This window comes from Chinchilla lanigera, unplaced genomic scaffold (genome assembly GCF_000276665.1).
Source record: "Chinchilla lanigera isolate Chin_1 unplaced genomic scaffold, ChiLan1.0 scaffold00036, whole genome shotgun sequence".
Classification (NCBI taxonomy): domain Eukaryota; kingdom Metazoa; phylum Chordata; class Mammalia; order Rodentia; family Chinchillidae; genus Chinchilla; species Chinchilla lanigera.
In genome coordinates, this window is record NW_004955437.1 from 19,265,868 (window position 1) to 19,286,241 (window position 20,374).

General features: G+C 55.1%; 1 protein-coding gene across 3 annotated transcripts; it reads left to right on the top strand.

Annotated features, from left to right (window-relative positions):
* The first annotated feature begins 338 nt into the window (after nucleotides 1-338).
* Nucleotides 339-19,787, top strand: Dnajb12 (DnaJ (Hsp40) homolog, subfamily B, member 12). 3 transcript variants are annotated; one of them, XM_005390012.2, is made up of 9 exons: nucleotides 339-654; nucleotides 9,646-9,835; nucleotides 10,810-10,955; nucleotides 12,356-12,541; nucleotides 12,631-12,710; nucleotides 14,364-14,473; nucleotides 16,270-16,442; nucleotides 16,938-17,089; nucleotides 18,054-19,787. In XM_005390012.2, the coding sequence occupies exons 1-8, from the start codon at nucleotides 354-356 to the stop codon at nucleotides 17,057-17,059; spliced, it is 1,308 nt and encodes a 435-aa protein (XP_005390069.1). In that variant the 5' UTR covers nucleotides 339-353; the 3' UTR covers nucleotides 17,060-17,089; nucleotides 18,054-19,787. The 3 variants fall into 3 exon arrangements, with proteins under 3 accessions (XP_005390069.1, XP_005390071.1, XP_005390068.1); XM_005390014.2 differs by having other exon boundaries at nucleotides 16,938-17,083; XM_005390011.1 differs by having other exon boundaries at nucleotides 16,938-17,035.
* Nucleotides 19,788-20,374: the final 587 nt, after the last annotated feature.

Below are 20,374 nucleotides of genomic sequence, written 5' to 3' on the forward strand. Positions count from 1 at the left end.
TCCTATCCGCTATTCCTATTTTTTTTTCATTATTTCCCTTCATAGCATTTATCACTCCCTGTATGTTTACTGGATGACTCCCCAGCTTCTCTGCTTTCTAGAATGTAAGTTCCATGAAAGCAGGAACTTTTTTTGTTCGTCACTGTAACCCATCATATAACCATGCCTGGCATAAAGGGGATACTCAATAAATATCTGTTCAATTAATAAACGACTTTCATCTCAAACACAGAGTTAATTACCAGTAACGTGCAAGCACACTCAAGTTGAAGACCTCCGGAACCCAAACCCTTGCATTCTAGGGCTCGGTAGCACGCACCGATAACGCTTCTGGTCCCTCTCTTAGAAGACATATGGTAGCGCTTCCGCCCTCGCCCAACTCTCCCTCAAAGCCCGGGAAAGGAGGGGCGGAGGGCCTGTGTCATCAGCGTGCGCCGACCTGCCCCTCGACGCGCCAGCGGCTGGCGCAGCCCTTCGCTAGCTCGGCCTCCCCCTCCCTAGTTCTGCGCTCTGGTTCCGCCATGGAATCCAACAAGGATGAAGCCGAGCGCTGTATCAGCATCGCTCTCAAGGCCATCCAAAGTAACCAGCCCGATCGGGCGCTCCGCTTCCTGGAGAAGGCGCAGCGTCTGTACCCGACGCCGCGAGTTAGCGGTGAGTGTGAGGCGCCGAGGAGACAGAGGGGGACTTTAGAACTGATGGGGGGAATACGAGAACGGACCGACGGGAGCGGTTGGCGGAGGGGGAGGGGTGGTGAGGCGCGGCTACGCCTGCGCACTGAGACGCGCGGTGGCTGCCGGGAGGTGTAGTCGTTCAGTCTCGCGCGTCTGCGGGACGCTGGACACCTGAAGAAGGGGGTCGCTGGACTTCAGCCTTCGGAGTGTTTGAGGACAGTTCTGGGATGTCGGGTTTCCTAGAAGGAGATGCGCTGGCAGAGCCGGCTAAAGAAAGTCACCTGGAAGCGAAATCGAACTACTTTTCCCAAGGGGCCGTTCGGTGGCCCAGGGCCAGCTGCCGACCTGGGAAACATTATAGTTCGGGAAAATAAACATAACTCTGCTGAGCGAGGAAATGGGTTCTCAAGAGGGCAAGACCCGACCTTCGGCGCGCTGGAAAGGCGGCTCATAGCTTCAGCTCCCCGCAGGTCTCCCCACGAGGGCCAGAGACCACTAGCTAATAATACCCGGTCCCCTCCGCCGCCCCTGCGCTCCTCACCCGCGCCGAAAGCCGGAGACGCGGGGCGGACGGCCCGGGGCAGTCGCCAGCCCATCAGTGGCCGTCACCTCGCTGTCCAGGGGCCGGGAGAGAAGGCTGCCGAAGCAGGGACGCAGTGTTGAGGTCGTCTCCACGGTTCATCCCCTCGCTGTACCCAGGAGCCCCCGCCCCTTTTATTTGTTGAACCTAAATTTCAAAGACGATTTTCTTAACCCAAGCTGGAATAGAAAAAGGCGGTGTTTGGGCCTGTGGTTACCGTTTACTAAACTATCTGGCGGGTCTCGGAAGACCCGGCTCGCTTCCTGACTGCTACTTTCCCCAGCTTGGGTTTCCTCATCTGGAAGATGAGAGTGGAGGAACAGGTAGTGTGAAAAACGATACTATCCGCAAGGCTTTTCAGGGTAGAAAGAGCTTTCACATGCATTGTGTTACTTGAGCCTGTCTCAGGGAGATAAGCAAAGATCACTACCTTTGTTCTATAGATGAAGAAACGTCTCTGAGGTAAGGGGCTTGCCCAAGATTACACAGCGAAAGATTGGAAAGCTCTGTGACTATAAATAAAAAAAAGAAAGGAAAAGAAAGAGCAACCCTCAGCCTCCTCATCTTCCCTGCCCAGTTATAAAGTGGAGAAAGGCATACTGGCCGTCAGTAGCCATGCTCAGTAGTGGAGAGAGAGGAATACCTTCCGGAGAGGTGACCTGGAACGCCTGCGCTTTCCTCCCTCCCGAGGAGGTTGATCTTTGGCCTGCTGGCCGCCTCCTGCGCAGGGTTTCAGTTAGTGTTTGCCAGGAGTCCTGAGGTAACCTGCGGGAGGATTTCCTACAAGGTAAGTCGAAGTGGAGAGCATGGGGGTAGCCTCCAGCTGTCAGAATTCCATCTGAATGGGAGCTCAGTAGCAGGCAGCCACAAAAGGATGGTGACACTAGGACCCGTGGCCTCTTTGCCAGGTCAAGAGCTTGAAATTATATCCTTCCTAGGGCTCAGGCACTGGGATTTGCTCAGGACAAGAGTGACCTGTTGCATATTTATCATATTTGTGCTCTTCTGGAGAGAGTATATGCTTCATACATCTATGTGAACTTGATCTTGTACCACCTGGAGCCGAGCCCTGAGCGGCCAAGGAACTTGGGGTTAAGTAAGCCTGAGAAGGGAGACGTTGGTTAAAAAATATTAAGTGGTAGTCTTTTGGATGCTTTGGGTTTGAGCTCATTTCAGACATTCAATGCAACTGATTTTTTTCTTTTTGAAACAGGGTCTCTTACTATGCAGTTCAGGCTGGTCTCCAACTCCTGCCTCAGCCTCCCTGAGTGCTGGGATTACAGGCGTGCACCCCCACACCCATCTTGCAATCGATTTTTTTTTTTTTTTTTTTTTTTTTTTCTGAGAACCTTTTTTTTTTTTTTTTTTTTTTTTTTCTGAGAACCTTTTTCATTTTGTTTTGTTCTATCTGCAAAGTCCTGTGCTTGGTGCTAAATGGTATAGCAGGAGTGGCAAAGTGTGATCCCTTCCTTGAGAGAGCTTACACTCTAGCAATGGAGACAGACTTACAGGAAACAATACTGCAGGATAAAAGATAAGAATTGTGACTTAAGCTGGGCGTGGTGGCGCATGGGTATAATCCCCGAATTCGGGAGGCTGAGGCAGGAGGATTGTTGAGAGTTCAAGACCAGCCTAGGCTACAAAGTGAGCTCAAGGCCAGCCTGAACTGCATAGCGAGACCCTGTCTCAAAGAGACAAAATAAAAGAATTGTGACTTAACAAACATAAGCACAGTGTTGGATTCTAGGCACTTAAGGGTGGTCATGAAAAATTCAGTCCCTGCCATCTGTGGGTTTACAGTCTGGTGGGGGAAGGATTGCGGACGCAGGGAGGGTGTGGTGAGCAATTTCCTGGACATTAAATTGTAAGCAGTGAGTGTTGTAGCAAGGGCACACTGTTACCTCACCAGCATGAGGCATGGTGGCTCACACCTGTAAACCCAGCCCTCGACTGAGGTGCGAGAACCGTCACCAGTTCAAGACCAGCCTGAGCTACATAGCAAAGCCCTGTCTCCAAAAAAAAATTATCTCACTGAGGGAAAGGCTTTAAGGAGTAGGACAAGAGGCGGCATTTGCACTGCACTTTGGAGGAAGACATGAGACTCGGGAAAGGCATGCTGGGAAGAGATGGAAACCAAGTTGTGAGGTTTTGGGGAGAGGATTATATGTAGCAAGATTTCAAGGCAGTGCAAGTGAAAGAAAATTTGTATAGAGGATTCAAGTTGGAAGTAAAATGGCCAGGTTATGGAACTCCTTTTCCACCAGGCCAGAAGACTCAGTTTATTCTGTAGTTATCAAGAAAACCTGTTGAAGTTTGTGACGACAGAAAAAGGTCAGGAACTGTTCTCTTTGTAGACAGGTGAGAGGGACGAGACTCGAGGCAGAAAACAGTTGGGAGACGAAGGCCACAAGCAGGTTAGAAATTCTGAGGGCCCAGGAGAAGGGAGCGTGGATAAGAGTGAGGTTGCTGGCGAGGTGGCTGCACGCTTTTGTGAGAGACAGGGGCCGCTCGGGAGAGTTAGCTGGGGTGCTGGGAAACAGCGGAAGCTGCTCGAGCAGGAAGAGGCCCAAGGCGAAGAGGTAGAGTGGGAGATAGCCTCGCCCGGGTGCGCGGTCCGCGTGCGGCCGGGAGGAAGCCCAGGTTCCGGGTGAAGGGCTGTGGACCTGCGCTCGCGGCGTGCAGGCTGAGGTCGCTGTGGGAAGGGGTGGACTGTGGAGAAATTGTTGCTTTGGGCACCGCGGGGGGCCGCAGCTGCCCTTAGCCAGTGGACAGAGGCAGAGGAAGTGACAGAAGGAGCTGGAGCCGTGGCTGGAAGAGCAGTCCCCGGAGAGGGCAGCAGCCGTAGCCATGGGAAGCATTGTCAAGGAGGTGCTGAGCAGTGTTGTCGGAGCTGCAGAGGCCGCAGGGGAACGGACAAGTCAGGACACACCCGGGGGTGATGCGGCCATCGGGGGAGGCCTTGGCGGAGCGGAAGGACAGATGGTGGGAGGGCTCAGCAACTTGAAGGGCCGGGACCCCGCAGTGTTGGCCTCAGTGAAAAGGGAGCGAGGGGACCCTCAGGTCCCACAGTGGGGGTGGGACACGGAGGCCCCATTGGCAGGACGGTTGCATTGTTAAGCAGTACTGGGGCCATAAATTGGGAGGTCAAAGAGCAAAGGTGATCGAACGAGTTCGTTTTTCTCTTTCTCCATCTCCCCGACTCCATAGTGCTGCCCATTCTAAAGATGAAACTGAGCGCTGAGTTCCATCTTTGGCCCTGAGCTACATCCCCAGCCTTTTTTTTTGAGATAGGGTCTCACTAAGTTCCCCAGGCTGAACGTGAACTTGTGACCCTCCTGCATCAGCCTTTCAGAGTGTTGGGATGACAAGTGTGTGCTATCTACCATGCCTTGCCAGTTAGTCCTTTTCTGACAGCTTCTACCAGGACCTGGCTGCCTCACAGTCTTAGCTTTGTCTGAGACTTAGCAACAATGGTGGAAAAATACCAGCTCTTCCTGGAGTTCATAAAAGCATCTGTGAGCCTCGGTTTCCCCAGCATACAAAGAGAGGGTTTGCCTCAATGATCTCTAAGGTCCTGGTGGCTCAGGCTGACTGAGCTTCTATGAAGTGGCTGACTGGGGTCCAGACCAAGTTGGGAGGGCCAGCCCACAGGGAGGAGGGGGATAGTTGCCGAAGGATTTTGGCATTCAGGGTCTAGGTGTGAGAGATACTCCAGGACTGGCTAGGCCAGGGTGGGTTGTCCATTTAAATCAGTCAACCTTCATGAGCCCCACTGCACACTGAACCCTTCAGTCGCTTTATTTCATTGGCCTTTAGTTAGGTTTTGTTTTGAGACAGGGTCTCTCTATGTAACCCAGCCCGGCCTTGAATTCATGGCGGTCCATCTGCCTCAGCCTCCTGAGTGCTGGGATGACACATGTGATACACCACCACACCTGGCTGTTTCATTGACTCTTTTTTTTTTGAGACAGGATCTCACTATGCAGTTCAGGCTGGCCTTGAGCTCACTTTGTAGCCCAGGCTGGTCTGGGACTCAATGATCCTCCTGCCTCAGCCTCCCGAGTGCTAGGATCACAGGCGTGCGCCACCATGCCCGGCTATTGACTCTTATTTGCCCCTCAGAGCACTGCTGTGAGGGCAAGGATCATATCCTCCCTGAGGAGTTAGATAACTTGGCAGATACACAGAGCAGAGTAAGAAAGGACCCAGAGCTGACTGCAGTCCAGGGCTCTTTCCCTGCTTTGACCTCTTCTTTCCTTGGCTCGTTTCGAGCGCTGCAGGTACACAGAACCTGAAGTCAGCCACTTGCCTAGTAACAAAAGTGACAGTAGCAGGTCACTCTCGTGTGTGCTGGGCACCCTGCTAGTCCTGTCCATGGGCCAGGACTCCCAGCCCTTGGGAGGGAAGGACAGTTCTTTCTGGAGAAGCTAAGTTAGCCTGGCCAGGTGACCCTGCTAGCAAGGGGCAGAGCCAAGTGGGAGCCAGTGGGCGGTCTGCCTGTCCAGTCGGTGTGAGGAGGGGCATAGAAACCCTCTCACCTCCGCCTCAGCTGCCCTCTCCCCCACAGTTCCTCTCTTTCTCCGATTTCCCCTCTTTTTAAAGGCCTGTTGGTTCTGCCGGGTGGGGCAGGGCCAGGGTTAACTTCAGGCTGTTCTGTCTCTGTTGGTGTCGTTGCCTGTCAGCTGCTGTGTCATAAGGGGTGTCATGGTGAGTCAAGTGAGGCAGGCATATCCCACAGGCCTGGCAAGGACAAGTCCAGGCCACAAGAGTGACCTGTCTCCAGCAACCAAAAATCTTCAGTCTCCAACTCAGTCAGGAACCTTTCATGTGACCCAGAGCTCAGCCCTTCCCCTTTGGCTTCTCTTTCTGCAGTGTAGGAAAGTTAAGAGTGGCTCCAGGGCTCCAAGTCTTCCAGAACCTTCCCTGAGAGGAACTGGAGAGAGCCCATCCCGTCACTTGGCCAGTGTACCTCCATATCTGTGGCAGTTGGATGTCTAGTTATGTTGCCCTGAGGAAATCTCAGCCTCAGCCTGAACCCCTGGAACTTCCAGAGAATCCAAAATAAGCAACTTCTGGCCAAGCGTGGTGGTGCAGGCCTGTAATCCCAGCACTCGGGAGGCTGAGGCAGGAGAATTGTTTCAAGTTCGAGGCCAGCCTGAGCTACAAAGTGAGCTCAAGGCCAGCTTGAAGTGCATAGCGAGACCCTGTCTCAAAAAACTAAATAAATAAATAAGCAACTTCTGCCCAGTCCCATCTGGACCTCCATTTCATCATCCATTGCTTTCCTCCTTTGCTGTCCCTCGGGCCTGGCACGGGGACAGCCTGAAGTGTCACCATGCAGAACCTGCAAAGCTTTCTCGGCCTTGGCCCGGCCCTGCCCTGCCCTGCTAGCCCACGCCTGTGCAGTTCATCTGTCAACGATGGGAACCTTTCAGAGCTTCAGTGGTACAGACAGCCACTGCGGCACGTGAGCCCTCGGTTCATCACCACTGGTCTAGGCCGTGACCTTAACAGCTGCTCCTTTGGAACGTGTCTCTGTGCCACATGTCACATGCACTGTCTTACTTCAGCCTCATCCACCATCGTGAGGAAACAGATGCAGACAGCTCTTATAGATGAGACAGGATTGCAGAGTGCTGGTGACTCTTCCCCCGACCCCACCTCCAGTACTGGAGCCTTCACTCTGAGCTATATCCCCATCCCTTTTTTTTTTATTGTGAGAGGAGGTCTTGTTGGGGCTGGGGATTTAGCTCAGCGGCAAAAGCGCCTGCCTGGCAAGCGCAAGGTCGTGAGTTCGGTTCCCAGTGCTGGAGAAAAACCAAAAAAAAAAAAAAGAGAGGAGGTCTTGTTGAGTTGCCCAGATGAGGTTTAAACTTGAGATCCTCCTGTTTCAGCCTTTTGAGTGCTGGGACTTTAGGCATGTGTCCGTGCTTAGCTAAATCTGGTCCTTTCTGAAGTTAACATTTCTTCTGTATTCAGAACGACTGCGTTGGCCTGGGCTCTCTCAGACAGCTGTAGGCTGGGATAGCAGCAGTGTTAAGAGCAAGGATGCTGGAGCTGAACATCCTGGGGTTCAAATTTGCCTCTGTCACTTAACCAGCTGTGTGGGGGTGGCGGTAGGGGGTGGGACCTTTCTTCTACGCTTTTTTGAGGACTAAATGAGCTAGGCCCTGCAGAGTGAGCACAAGGAGAGTGCCTGCCTGACCCGTGAGCGCCCTGTGATGGGAGTGATTACCATAATACACTGTAATACTACCTGGTGAGGCCCAGGTGTGGATGGGGGAGGGTGTCTGGCGCCCAATGTGGTGCCCTGAGCACAGCAGCCTGGAAGGAAGCTGGCCCTAGTCCAGCTGTGTGACCACCCTGGCTTCATGGGTTCCCAGGAGCTGGTCAGAGGCTCTGGGATTCACTATCCAGGGCTCTGTGGCCCAGCGTGAGTGGGGTTTTCTGAACTGGTTTTGTGCCTGGAATAAACGGGCACACAGGACTTAGGCCAAGGATATGAGCCCCTCCTCACTGAGTCAGCAGGAACCAACGACTTGGACTTGAATAACTTGGACTTGAATAATAGGATCCTCAGGGTGACGGGGCATGCCCCGTGTCGAGCCCAAACATTGAAGTAGGACATTTGCATGGCCAGCATTTGGAAAATGTACCAGTCAGTAGCAAGCAGTGAATGCAGCAGGCATTCTTCCTGAGTCTCACACCATCGCTGCCCTCTGGGACAAACTTGTTTCCCTCATTCCTCCTCGCTGTTAAGTGAAGGCCTCCGAGAATTGCCCTTCCCACCAGAACCACTGAGTCATACGGGCCCGCTAAGCTCATCCCCACGGCAGACGACCCTGCCATCTCAACCCTCAGCAGAGCTGTCTGTGGATCACATGGCTTTGGGGCTTGAAACGAATATGGTTCATGGTTTGCTTGCTTGCTTGCTTGCTTCTGCTGAGTTTAAAAAGATCTACTGTGTGTTATGTACGTGTACCAACTCCCACCCACAGTGAATGTAATGATTATGTACTGCTTACGTGTACTATACCAAGAAAAAAAAAAGAAAGAAATGTAAAAACAAAACAAAAAAAAATAGATAAAAATGACTTAGGACTGGGAGTTGTAGCTCAGTCGTAGAGTACTTGTCGGGCAAGCAAGGGAGGCTTTGGTTTAATCTCTGGCACTGCAAAAAGCAAAATAAATAAAAATGAAGCTAGACATCGTGGCACATGGCTGTGATCCCAGCACTTAGGAGGAGAATCGTGGCTGGGCATATAGCTCAGCGGCATAAGCGCTTGCCTGGCAAGCCTGAGGTCATGAGTTCGATTTCTGATACCAAAAAAAGAAGAGAATCGTGAGTTAGAGGTCAGTCTGGACTATGTAGTGGGACCCTACCTCAAAAAATAAAAGCTAAGTATGGCGGCATCCCTATACTCCCAGCACCTGAGCTTGCAGCGGGAGGATCCCTTCAAGTTCAAGGCTACATGGTAAGTTACTCACCAGCCTGAACTATACAGGGAGACCCCACCTCAAAAGAAAAAAGAAAGACACATATCCCAATAGCACAACTGTGTGCTTAGGAAATGAGGGTAAATTTTATGTTTTTTATCACAGTGGAAAAAACTGTCATGTCCTGAATTAAAAGGGAATGATACTATTAAATCTAAACTAGGGACATTAAATAGTTTATACCTCTGATATACTGTGTTAATAAACAATTACATTGAAAAGCATAATTTTTTAAGCTAGGAAACATTAAAATTAACTAGATATCAATGTAATCGGTTTGTACTAATAATATTAATTTAATATTAAAGGATTTTAAACACCAAGGATAAAAATAAAAAACAACAGGGGATAGTACAAGGACTGAATATTTTAGATATTCCAGCGCAGAAAAGAAGCATATATCGGTTTGAGTGAGTTCAGTAGAGAAAAAAATGGATTCATAAAAAAAGAGCAGCACTAAAACCAAACAACTACACTGAAAGAAGTAAAGTAGAATTAAATGAACTCTACATCAAATGCTGCAGGGTTTGTTAATAAAACCCAAATGTGCTTCTGAAAAATTATCAGGATATCAAAATTCTGTTTAGATTCACATGCACACAGGATATCTGAAAATAAGGCAATTCTTTCACACTCGTCCACGGATTACGTGTGTTTACTGTTAATAAAATTCACACTATTAATGTGGGAAATAAAAAGACCTGTAGCCTCCGGTCCCCGGCACTCCAGCTCCCTAGAAAGCAGGTGACTCGTGCCGGCACCACAGGCCCCAGCAGGGAAGGCCCAGCGGCCTTGCTGGAGGGGAGTGGCAGGGGCAGGGGCCCGGATGACCCAGGGCCGAGACCCGCAGCCTTGTCATGAAGGAGCCCTCAACGGTTCCCTTGCTGTCCACAGCTCTGATTGAGTCCCTCAACCAGAAACCACAGTCTGCTGGTGAACAAGCCCATCCCACAGATGCCAGCCACACGTCCCACAGGAAAGCAGCCGGGAGTGACGCCCCCTCGGCCAATGGCGAAGCTGGAGGAGGAGGAGGAGGAGAGAGCACCAAAGGCTACACTGCAGAGCAGGTGGCGGCTGTGAAAAGGTGTGGCCAGGCCCGAGCCCTGCGTCCTGGGGCCACCTGCGGGCTTCCCGCTGCGCAGTGCCCCCTTCTGCCTGGAGGAGGGAGAGGGAGGTCCACTTCGTCCCGTAAGGCCCTGGGACACTGGGAAGCAGGGCCCCACTGTCCGCCCACAGCAGAGGTGGAAACGCTGACACCGCTGCCATGCTCTGCCATTGGCCCGGGGGCCCCAGGCCTCTACACAGCTCTGTCAGACAGAGACAGAGCTTGCCTACAGAGTCTCCCCAGCCCAGCAACGCCCTGTTAGCCTGGAGCCTGCTGGGGCGGAGTAGAGGCTGGAGGCAGGCCCTGTGCAGAGTAGCTCAATACAGGCCAGGGGCAGCTGGGCCGGGGCTTCTCAGGACTATACTGTCCCCACCAGCTAGCCTCGGGAACACTCTTGAGGTCACACTCGCACCTCCTGGCAAGCTTCAAGACCAGGAGTGCCAGCTGTAGTTTGCCATAAACCAGGCCAGGCTTAGCCAGACGAGCTTGGCATTTGTGGGTGAGGGGTTTGGAAAGTCCCAAGGCCAAAAACTGGAGTCTTCAGAGACCCAAAAGTAAGAACTGGTGGAGGGGAGCCAGGGTTTCTCACCGCTGTGTGCTTGGGGTGGACACACACCTGCCGTTTCCGGCCCTTATGTTACCCACTCGAGACTCAGGTTGCCAAGAAGGGGTACAGCTGGGTGAACAATGTCACCTGCCCGTGGGTGATAGACAGTGACAGTCCTTCCGACCTTGCCTGTGAGCACAGGGATGTGGGTGCTCACCTGGCTCAAGGCAGCAGCTGCCCCCTTAAATCCTAAATGTGTTCCTGGTGTTTGCACGCGGCCTTGTCCAGCCCCCATCCCGGCTGGAGCGCGCTGTGGCTCCTTTGTCGCTCGCCCCAAGAGGCGGTCGGCAGTTCCTTGCTGGTGGCCTGAGTAAAGCAGCCCTCTCGTGCTCTTCTCCCCTCCCAGAGTCAAGCAGTGTAAGGATTACTACGAGATCCTAGGGGTGAGCAGAGGAGCCTCGGATGAGGACCTGAAGAAGGCCTACCGCAAACTGGCCCTCAAATTCCACCCAGACAAGAACCATGCCCCTGGCGCCACGGAAGCCTTCAAAGGTGAGGGGTCCTGGGGTCCCAGCATCACGGGGCCTGCAGGAATTAGTAGTCTCAGGCCTAGCTCCACAAGCTCAGGTTTTACTTCCCAAGGTCGTAGTGGCCACCTCCAGCCACACAGACTCTGTCAGAGTTCACAACGCGCCTCCTGCCCCCTTCCTCATTCCTGGCACTCTAGGTGGGGCCTGAGGCAAGACACTTCTAGTGGCTCTTCGGTCCCACAGCACCAGGACAGGCGCAGCTCACTGTAAGCTGAGGGGCACAGCAGCCCCAACTCAGGTGTCTCTCCACAGGTCTGTACCTCCGGGCACAGTAGGGACCCCGCCGTCTCTGGCCTCTGGGCTCATGGGAAAGGGTGCATCACTTCCGCCCCAAATCAAGCCACCCTTATCCATTTAGGTTTGCACTCACCCTCTCAGGCACACATGTGAACTGACACCATGGCACCCCGGGTTGCAGTTTCTCATTCCCACCTTGTCTTCTCTGGGGACAGCATAGGACTGGCACCACCAGGCCTGGGCACCGTGCAGTGTAGCGCTAGGAGCAGGCAGCCCGCACGGCTGATGTTCTGTCTTGGGGCTGCCCCAGAGGGAGGAGGAGAATGCGCAGGGGGCAGGACCACTGTGGGTAACGTCCCTCCTGCACCCGCTCAGCAGGACCCAGGGGCTGGAGGTGGCAGTGGTGCCTTGTCAGGCTGTGGGGCAGATGCAGCTGTGAGCAAGGGGGCAGCTTGAGGAGCTGGAGCCTGGGGAAGACTCAGAGCTGGTGGCCTTGGGGACATGGACTCCCTGCCAGGAAGCTCTGGAGGGGAGGTCCCAGGGCCGGGTAGGAAACAGCTGGGGCCTGGACCCAGGGAGAAGGAGACTCTCCCTGGCCATCCCACCAGCCGCAGCCTTGACCAGAAGCCAGGGACCGGCCCTTCCCGTCAGTCCTCGCTGCCTTCCAGTCTGCACAGAGACCTCATGTGTCTGCCTGGCCCATGTCTTACCGTGACTCAAGTTCTGTTACCGCCAGGCAGGGCTGCCCATCCCCGTGGGCATCTCAGGGGAGACGAGTGAGGGGAGGGCTTCGGTGGTTTCTGTAACATCAGCCGGAAAGCTGGAGGCAAGGCGCGCCTGCAGCCTCAGAGACAGGTGAGCCTAGTAGTGCCCCACCTTCCCGGGGCCTCAGCGCTCCCCTGGATGGAATGGTATCGAGGTTGCTGTTAGGAGCAGTTGAGGCAGCACAGGCGAGGGCTGCCACACGGGGTGCAGGGGGACCGCCAAGAGCCCAGGCCCCGCCCTCCAGCGTCCGCGCTCCTCCTGCACACGCCACCCCACCTGTACCCCGAGGACCCCACGGCACCCCCTGGGCTGAAAGCCAGCGCTGGCCTCTCAGGCCTGACCTTTCTGTCCCCTTTACAGCCATTGGCACAGCATACGCGGTGCTTAGCAACCCGGAGAAAAGGAAACAGTATGACCAGTTTGGTGATGACAAGGGCCAGGCTGCCCGGCATGGCCACGGGCACGGGGACTTCCACCGTGGCTTTGAGGCCGACATCTCCCCCGAAGACCTCTTCAACATGTTCTTTGGAGGTGGCTTTCCTTCTAGTAAGTTCCCCACCCTCCCACAGCTGGGGGTGCTGAGAGGCCAGGTGTCCACCTCTCCCATTACCCTGACTCGGTCCCTCTGACCCCAGGTAACGTCCACGTGTACAGCAACGGCCGCATGCGCTACACCTACCAGCAAAGGCAGGACCGCAGGGACAACCAGGGTGACGTGAGTGAAGAAGGGACTGGCAAGAGCAGGGGTGGGCTCGGCGCCCACCCCAGGGTGCGGGCCCGAGGAGGCAGTGACATCCCCCACTGTCCCTTCTGGGCCCCGGGGTGTCCCACAATGCTCCACCAGGAGCCCTCTTGGCTCCCGCTCGCCATTCTGCTGGGAGACACCAGAGGGAGCCACACTCCATCCTCCTTGCCAGGGTTGCAGGGATTTGCTGGCCTCTGCTGGAACTAAAGCAGAAACTCCTCCACCTCCAGTTAGGCCCTGGTATTTGTGTGGTCCATTTGTCTGTGAGGCCAAAGTGACATTTTCCAAGCAACAGAGAGTTACGCTTCCCAAGAGTTATAAAGAATGCCAGCACAGATGCTTTTCAGCACTCCTGAAAAATGTACACAGAAGCTCTGAATGGTGCTTCTGCCACTTTTTGTTTTTGGCTTGTGGTACTGGGGCTCAAACCCAGGGGTACACTACCATGGAGCTGCTGTAGCTTAGCCTTTTCTTTGAGACGGGGCTGGCTGAATTACCCAGGTGGAACTCAAACTTGGAGTCCTCCTGCCTCGTCCTCCCTAAATGCTGGGATTCCAGGCCTGTGCTGCCACTCCCAGCACAAACACATTTTTCAAGCCACAGGTTATAGCTGGCTTGGCATTCAGGTATTGCAAAGCATTTAAAAGGCTGGCAGCAAAGGGTCCTCATGTTCTGACAGTTTCTTTGTTCATTTCTTTAAAACTTATTTTGTATTTAACATACAGAAGAGTTTCTAGAATTACAAAGTATCACAGGGTGAATTTTTTTTTTTTTTAAACAGGGTGTGGGGCCAGGGATACCGCTCTGTGGCATAAACACCTGCCTGGTAAATGCAAGGTCCTGAGTTTGATTCCCAGTGCCAAAAAAAAATAGGGTCTTGCTGTGTAGTTCAGGCTGACCTCAGACTCGAAGTGATCCTCGTGCCTCAGCCCCCATGGGTCACATTTTTTTTCCTCAAGAGAATTATTTCCCAAGATCACTTGTGGTGCAGCCTCACCTATTGTGGGAAACCCACGGCCTACTTTGCAGTAGGTAGTCAATAGTGTTTATTGAATAAAATTGAAAGGAATTAGATTTATCTTCTAATTAGTAATTAAGAGATAGCAATTAGGAGAAGCCATTAGGCAGGTGTGGTAGCATACGCCTGTAATCCCAGCACTCAGGGGGCTCAGGCAGGAAGATCACTGCGAGCACCACACCCAGCCACACAGTGAATTTATTAATTGTCATTTCTGTTTTGGTTTTTGTTTTGTTTTTCCAGTCCTGGGAATTGAACCTGGGGCCTGTGCTAAGTGAAGGCTGAACCACTGAGCTACACCCCTGGCCCTATTTCCAGCTTTTTAATTGCTAGTGTATTTGTACGGCTCACAACTCAGAAATGGACGTGGAGGAAAGGCCTCCGCGCAGCCCTGCCCTGTGTTGGAGGCAGCCAGTGCTGTGGAGGCGGGGATCCCCTCACAAGCCAGTGCACACCCCGCTCCCGCGGCTGCTGTGCACTTCTCTAGGAAAGCTGGCAGGTGGAGCAGCTTCTGTACTTGGGGGTGTCCTGGCTGCCTGGGCTCCATCATGCCCAGGAGCTGGTGGCGGGTGTGGCCAGCTGGGTGACGGTAGCTCTTCCTGCAGGGCGGGCTCGGGGTATTTGTCCAGCTGATGCCTATCCTCATCCTGATCCTTGTGTCAGCCCTCAGCCAGCTCATGGTCTCCAGTCCACCCTACAGTCTGAGCCCAAGACCGTGAGTACCTGCTCTGAGGGCTGGGTCAGGGTGGCCGGCCAAACTGGGGCTTTGGAATCTCAACCTCATCAGGGCCTTCTTTGCCACCTGGATCAACTGGGTTCCTGAACATAGTGCAGGAAGCTGGCTTAGAGTAAAGGAAACACAGTCAACCAGGTGTGGTGAAGCTCACCTGTAACCAACCCAGTGGTTCAGGAGGCTGAGGCAGGAGGATTGCAAGTTTGAGCCCATCCTGGGCCACTTAGTGATTTAGTGAGACCCTAGCCCACTGAAGTGTAGTACAGTGTGTAGGCCCTGGATTCTTTCTCCAGCATCAGAAGGTAGAGGGAAAGAAGGGAGCGAGGAGGGGAGGGGAGGGGAGGAAAAGGGATCGGGAAAAGGAAAAGAAATGGGAACAAGAAACAGTCTCTCAAGCTGGGCCTCTTAATCGTTTTAGGATCATGGCCCCCTAAGAAAAGGCAGTGTAACCCGCAGACCTTTTCCCCAGAACAGGGCACACACTATTTACGTGTGATCCGAGGCTCAGTAACTCCCTCCCACTCCTGTCTTACTTGCTGACCCTGAAATTAACCTCTGTTCTTACATTCCTGTTAAGGGGCTGGGGGGTGGCTCGGGTGCAGTGCTTGTGTGAGGCCCTGGTTCCATCCACACCTCTGCAAAAAAAAGAAGAAATCTGGTTGTGGCCCTGAGACCTGGAAAGCACAGGGGCTGTAGAGTGAGCATCAGGGGGCTCTGAGCATCCCCTTCTCCAAGAAGCTGTGACCCTAGGCAAGGTGCATAGCCTTGGTTTCCTCAGCTATAAGATAGGAATGATAAGTGCACATGCTTGTGAAAATTAATGAGTAGTGCATTGACGTGTGTAGCTCATTAGAAATGGTGCACAATACTTGTTGAATAAGTACTTGGTCTCAGCTGCCCATAGTGAATTTGGACGCGTTATTGATCCTTTGTCAGCTCCCTCCTTCCTTCCAGCATCTGAGACCCACTGGGTGCTCAGCTTCCCTTCCCGAAGCTCCTGCTCCTGCCCAGCTCTGCTGGGAGACGAGGGCTGGCAGGCTGCCTCCCAACCAGCAGGGGGCAGAGTTGGCCCACAGGCCCCATAGCTGCAAGCGGCTCAGCCTCTCTGGCTGGATGCCAGCCCCTTTCCCTGTGGATGGAGAGATGAGGGGCAGCACGGCTGGCAGGGAACAGTCCCTCCTGGATGGAATGGCTGGGGACATTCATTCTGGGAGCAGCGGCTCTGTGTGCATGTGGAGGCTCTCCCAATCCTGCAGAGCCTACAGTTGAAACTGGGAGGGTTCAGCGCCTTGGAATCCCCCAGGGGGTGTTGCTCCTTCCTTTGGTGCTGAGGAGCCCAAGGCCTTGGACACACTCTGCACAGGCTCTGTTCCTTCGCCACAGCCCAGCCTTGTCATTTTTGCCCCTGTGGCTCTAAACTGTAGGCGAGATGCTGCTGGTGAGGCAGGCGGGCTCTCAGCGTCAGCGGACCTGGGGGGTGGATGGGGAAACGGAGGCACAGGAGACAGAGCCCACACCTCCTCCAGGCCCCAGCTTCCCGGACCAGGACCTCTTCCCAGACGGCTCCTCACAGGCCCCCGGGGTGGTGGCAGAGTGGCCGGGCCACAGTGCAGCAGGGACACTGGCCTTTCCGCAGCCCTTCGCGCTGGGCCATGTGGGAGGGAACCAGCTACTCCTGTGCCCGTGTGGCACCTCCTGTCATTGGCCCTGTCGCCCCTCCAGTTGCCCTGGGCCTGGGCACCTGGGCACACTTTATACTTCGTATGCTCTCTGGCCAGCTCGGTGGGCCACATCCACAGGCGAGTCACTGACCACCTGAGTGTCGTCTACTACGTGGCAGACACCTTCTCGGAGGAGTACACGGGCGCCAGCCTCAAGACGGTTGAGCGGAACGTGGAAGACGACTACATCGCCAACCTCCGGAACAACTGCTGGAAGGAAAAGCAGCAAAGTGAGCTTGCATGCGCACATGTGTGCGTGTGTGCGTGTGTGTGTGTGTGTGTGTGTGTGTGTGTGTGTGTGGTGTTTGGGAGGGTGGAAGGAACCAAACTTGAACAGGGAAGGAAGCCCTACTCACCCCACGCTCGGCAGGCTGTGCCAGCCCAGACCACCTGGCGATTCCTGCAGGTTCCCATAAATTGCTGCAGTCAGCCCGCTGTTCTGGTGGCCGGGGGTGAGTACGTGGAGACGACTGGGGCACTCTGGCCATCCGCGGCTCGTGCACCCAGACCTACTGGAAGCGGCCTGGATCATGCCACTCCCAAAGGAGCACCGCAGGCTTTGCTCCTCCAGGGCCAGCTCTTTCCTCACAGGGCCAGCTCGCCCAAGCCCCTGGGCCTCTTCCAGCCTTGCTCTGCCTGCCTCCTGCCTTCACAGGCCCTGGCAGGCCTCCTGGCAGGCTCCGGGCGGCGCTGCACGTACCTGACCCTGCCCCGTTGCTTTGCAGAGGAAGGCTTGCTGTACCGGGCCCGCTACTTCGGCGACACAGACATGTACCACAGAGCGCAGAAGATGGGCACTCCGAGCTGCAGCCGGCTGTCAGAGGTGCAAGCCTCCCTGCATGGATAGTCCTGGGCCATCCACGCCAGCCAGGTCCAAGTATGAGCCAGGGCTGCCGCCGTCCTGCAACTCCTGGCAGCTTTGGCCTTGGTCGTGAGGCAGGGAGGGAGGGAGGAAGCCTGATGATGACGCCCCCAGCCTTGCCCCCAGCTCCAGCGGCGGCTCTGGGGCCCACACGAAGTGGGGCGGTCACAGCCCGGGCCGTGTCTGTTGCTGCCCCTGCCCTGCTCTCTTCCCCGGCCCTCGGGCTGTGGGCGCCCAAGAGCCAGACAGGTGGAGCCCACCGCTGTTGATGGGTCCCTCAGGGGCTCCATGGTTCACTCGTGCCGTCGAGCCACCGCAGTCCTTTCCTGCGCACAGTTGGCGAGTGCCCGTGGCACCAGACACTGCTGGGCTCAAGACAGGCCCCTCACGCAGAACCACCCACTACCAGGAAGAACTGGGGGCTGGAGCGCGCCCCTCCTGCATCCTTCCAGGGAGGAGGACCTGGGACCGACGACAGGGCAGCCGACGGGGGGCAGGAGAGCCTGCAGCTGCTGCTCCCGAAGTGGGATGTGGGGCTCCAGAGCCTGCACCTGGCAGCCTGGAAGCCACAGGCATCCGGCCCCGCCCGGCATCTGGCCTGTGGTTTGAGGAAGGGAACAGAAGGTCACGAGTTCAGGGTCAGATGCAGCCACTCAGCCCAGAAGGGGCGGGGAGAAAACGAAAGTGGCTGGCAGCGGGCGCCGCCTCCTGCTGCTGCATGTGGGTAGTGGGCTGTGTTCCCAGCGCCCCAGAGCGTGCAGCCCGGACTGAGCGCAGAGCGGTGCGGGTGGAGCTGGTGGGGCTGCGCTCTGCATCGGCGCCTGCCCGCCGCCCCCTCGCCTGTGACCCTTCGGCTCCGATCCTGCTGCGGAGCAGGTGCATGGCCGCTCACGGTGCAGGGCGGCTGCCTGTTTGTGCGGCTAAGTTGGAGGCGGAGGGCCGAGACCTCCCAGCTAACTGTACCCACTTTCCTCCCCAGACTATGAAATCCCTGGAGAATTTCTGGTGACACTCACTGAGCCAAGGTGACGGACTGTGTATTTAAGGAAAGACATACAAAGACAAAAAATTAAAATGGCATTGGAGGCCGAGCACCGCACAGCTGCCCTCTCTCTCGCCCAGTAAATGCAGAAAGCTCTTAGGACAAACAGAAAACCTGCCACGGGGCTGTTGCCCTCCCTCCAGGGCTGGCAGAGGCTCTGCATCGCCTGCGCCTAGGATACAGAAACCATGGCAACGAAAGTAGAATGTAAAACTTGCTGTGAAGGGCTGGGGGAGGAGCTGCCCAGCCGCCTCTCCTCCCCCAGGACCCCCGCCAGTCACCTGCAGGAGGAGCTGAGTGGGGAGCTGGCCCAGGGTAGAGAGCAGAAAGAAGAATCCACAGAATGTAACTTCGAGATGAGTGTGATGTATATATATCTATTTATATGTAAATAGGCATATATAAAGATATATATATATATAGTCTACTTTTTAAACTATGCAGTGATTGGGCTAAGTTGTTCAGCTGATTGCCTCTCTGTTAAAAGATGAGCCCTATTTGGAGAAGGCAGCCTGGCCCTTCCAAAGCAGACATCAGCTATCGCTGACAGCATAAGAAAAGACGGGTCTATGCCTTCAATGTCCCCTCTCCCCCCAATGCCAGATCGTCCCGGATGGCAGCAGTAATCATGGTATAAATCCATAGTAAACTTTGCAGGTTGCCAGGGTTATACTGAGCTGCAGAAGAAGCAGGCTGTGGGGGGAGAAAGATGGCCCAGGAGCAGGTACCAGCTTGGTATTGAGCCATGGTTCTCCCAGGCCAGCTGCTGCCCCTATGGCCAGTTCTTAGTCCTGGTTCCAGGAGCCTTTGAGCCAGGGCCCTGCAGGGCTTAGAGAGGGGCCAGGTTCTGCCTGACTCCCCACCCAAGTCCCCAAGTGAATTTTGCCTTAGAGGTACCACAGGGCACAGCTCCATCAGTGCCACTGGTTTTCCTAAGTCGCATACCAAGGACTCCAGAAGGCTCCTCCTCCCAGAATCAGCCCAGGACAGCAGCTTGACCCACGAAGAGAAGTCCATGCCTGGGGCGCCTCCATCATCACCCGCCGTGGATGTCACCACCAGGCCTTCTCTTGCGTGGTGGAGGAAGGATGTATCTGAACCAGAACGGTTTTTTTTTACCCTCCCCTTCAAATGAGGATTTTTCTCAAAGCAGCGGTTGTTGCCAGGGGGTGGGGGTTTTATTTATTTCCACATTTATACCAGGCCTTTTGGAATTGCCGTTTTTCCAGAGGTCTTCTGTGGCGGTGGGTGTGCTGTGGAGCCTCCCGTTTCCAAAGCCTTAGTCCCCAAACTGCCAGCCACGAGCTGGTAACTGTCCTCCCACAGTTTCTCTTGGCTCTTTTTTAAAAAGTACCCCCCAAAATAGGAGACTTGCTGGGAAAAGAAATTTGGAAAGGAAACATTGAATCTGGTTTTTAAACAGGGTCACACCCTGCAACGAAGCGGCCGTTCGTCCAGAGATCATGAGAACAACACAGACGAGCGTGCCACACCCGCAGTGGCCCTGGCGCTCCGCCACGGCACCCCGTCTGGTCCTGGTCGCTCGCTGTCCCTAGACAGGCTGAGCTATGTGCAATAAGAACGTAGATCCTAAAGGGTCCTCTAAGAGGCTGTATTTGTTGAATTAGAATTCTGAAGTTGTACATCTATAAATACATGTTTACTATGTGATTGGCCTTGGTGGGTCCGAGTTGGGCAGGGGTGGGGCAGGCACCTGTTGGCCGCCGTCACTGCCCGGCGCAGGTCACAGTTCAAGCCTGACTGCCCCGCTGGCCCAGGCTGACGACCGCTGCAGTCACAAGTGCTGTTCCAGGCCTGCTCCATCCGGGCAAAGCGAAGGGGCAGGTGGCTTTTAGGTGGGAGTGTGGGGCCTGTGTCCCTGACCTCAGGCCTACCCTCTGCTGTTCCCAGTCCCTCCCCACGCCCCCCTCACTGCAGACCTGAGCAGAGCACACCCTGCACCTTCCCTCCCCGGCCTGGGCAGCCCGCTCCTGGTCCAGCCGTGGGGGAAAGCTTTTCTGTCCATCTCTAGCTGCGGTCCTCCCAGCCACCTTCCCTCATGCCCACAGCCGGCCTCCTCCCCAGGAGCTCAGCGAAGTTCAAGCCGAGTCCCCCGTCCCCAGTGGGCCCCCTCCCCCGCCAGAGTGCAGATCTGCCCCGCGCCCCGGAGACAGGGCCGGCAGCCCTGACTGGCAGGCCCAGGCCCCTCCCGCTGCCGCAGCAGCCAAAGACAGGCGGGCTGCCCGGTGGTGCCACTG

Coding starts and splice junctions, on each gene's coding strand:
- Dnajb12 (XM_005390011.1), top strand. CDS start 354: ATGGTAGCGCTTCCGCCCTCGCCCAACTCTCCCTCAAAGCCCGGGAAA. Junction 12,542..12,630: donor TGGAGGTGGCTTTCCTTCTA/GTAAGTTCCCCA, acceptor CTCTGACCCCAG/GTAACGTCCACGTGTACAGC. Junction 17,036..18,053: donor GCTGCAGCCGGCTGTCAGAG/GTGCAAGCCTCC, acceptor TTTCCTCCCCAG/ACTATGAAATCCCTGGAGAA.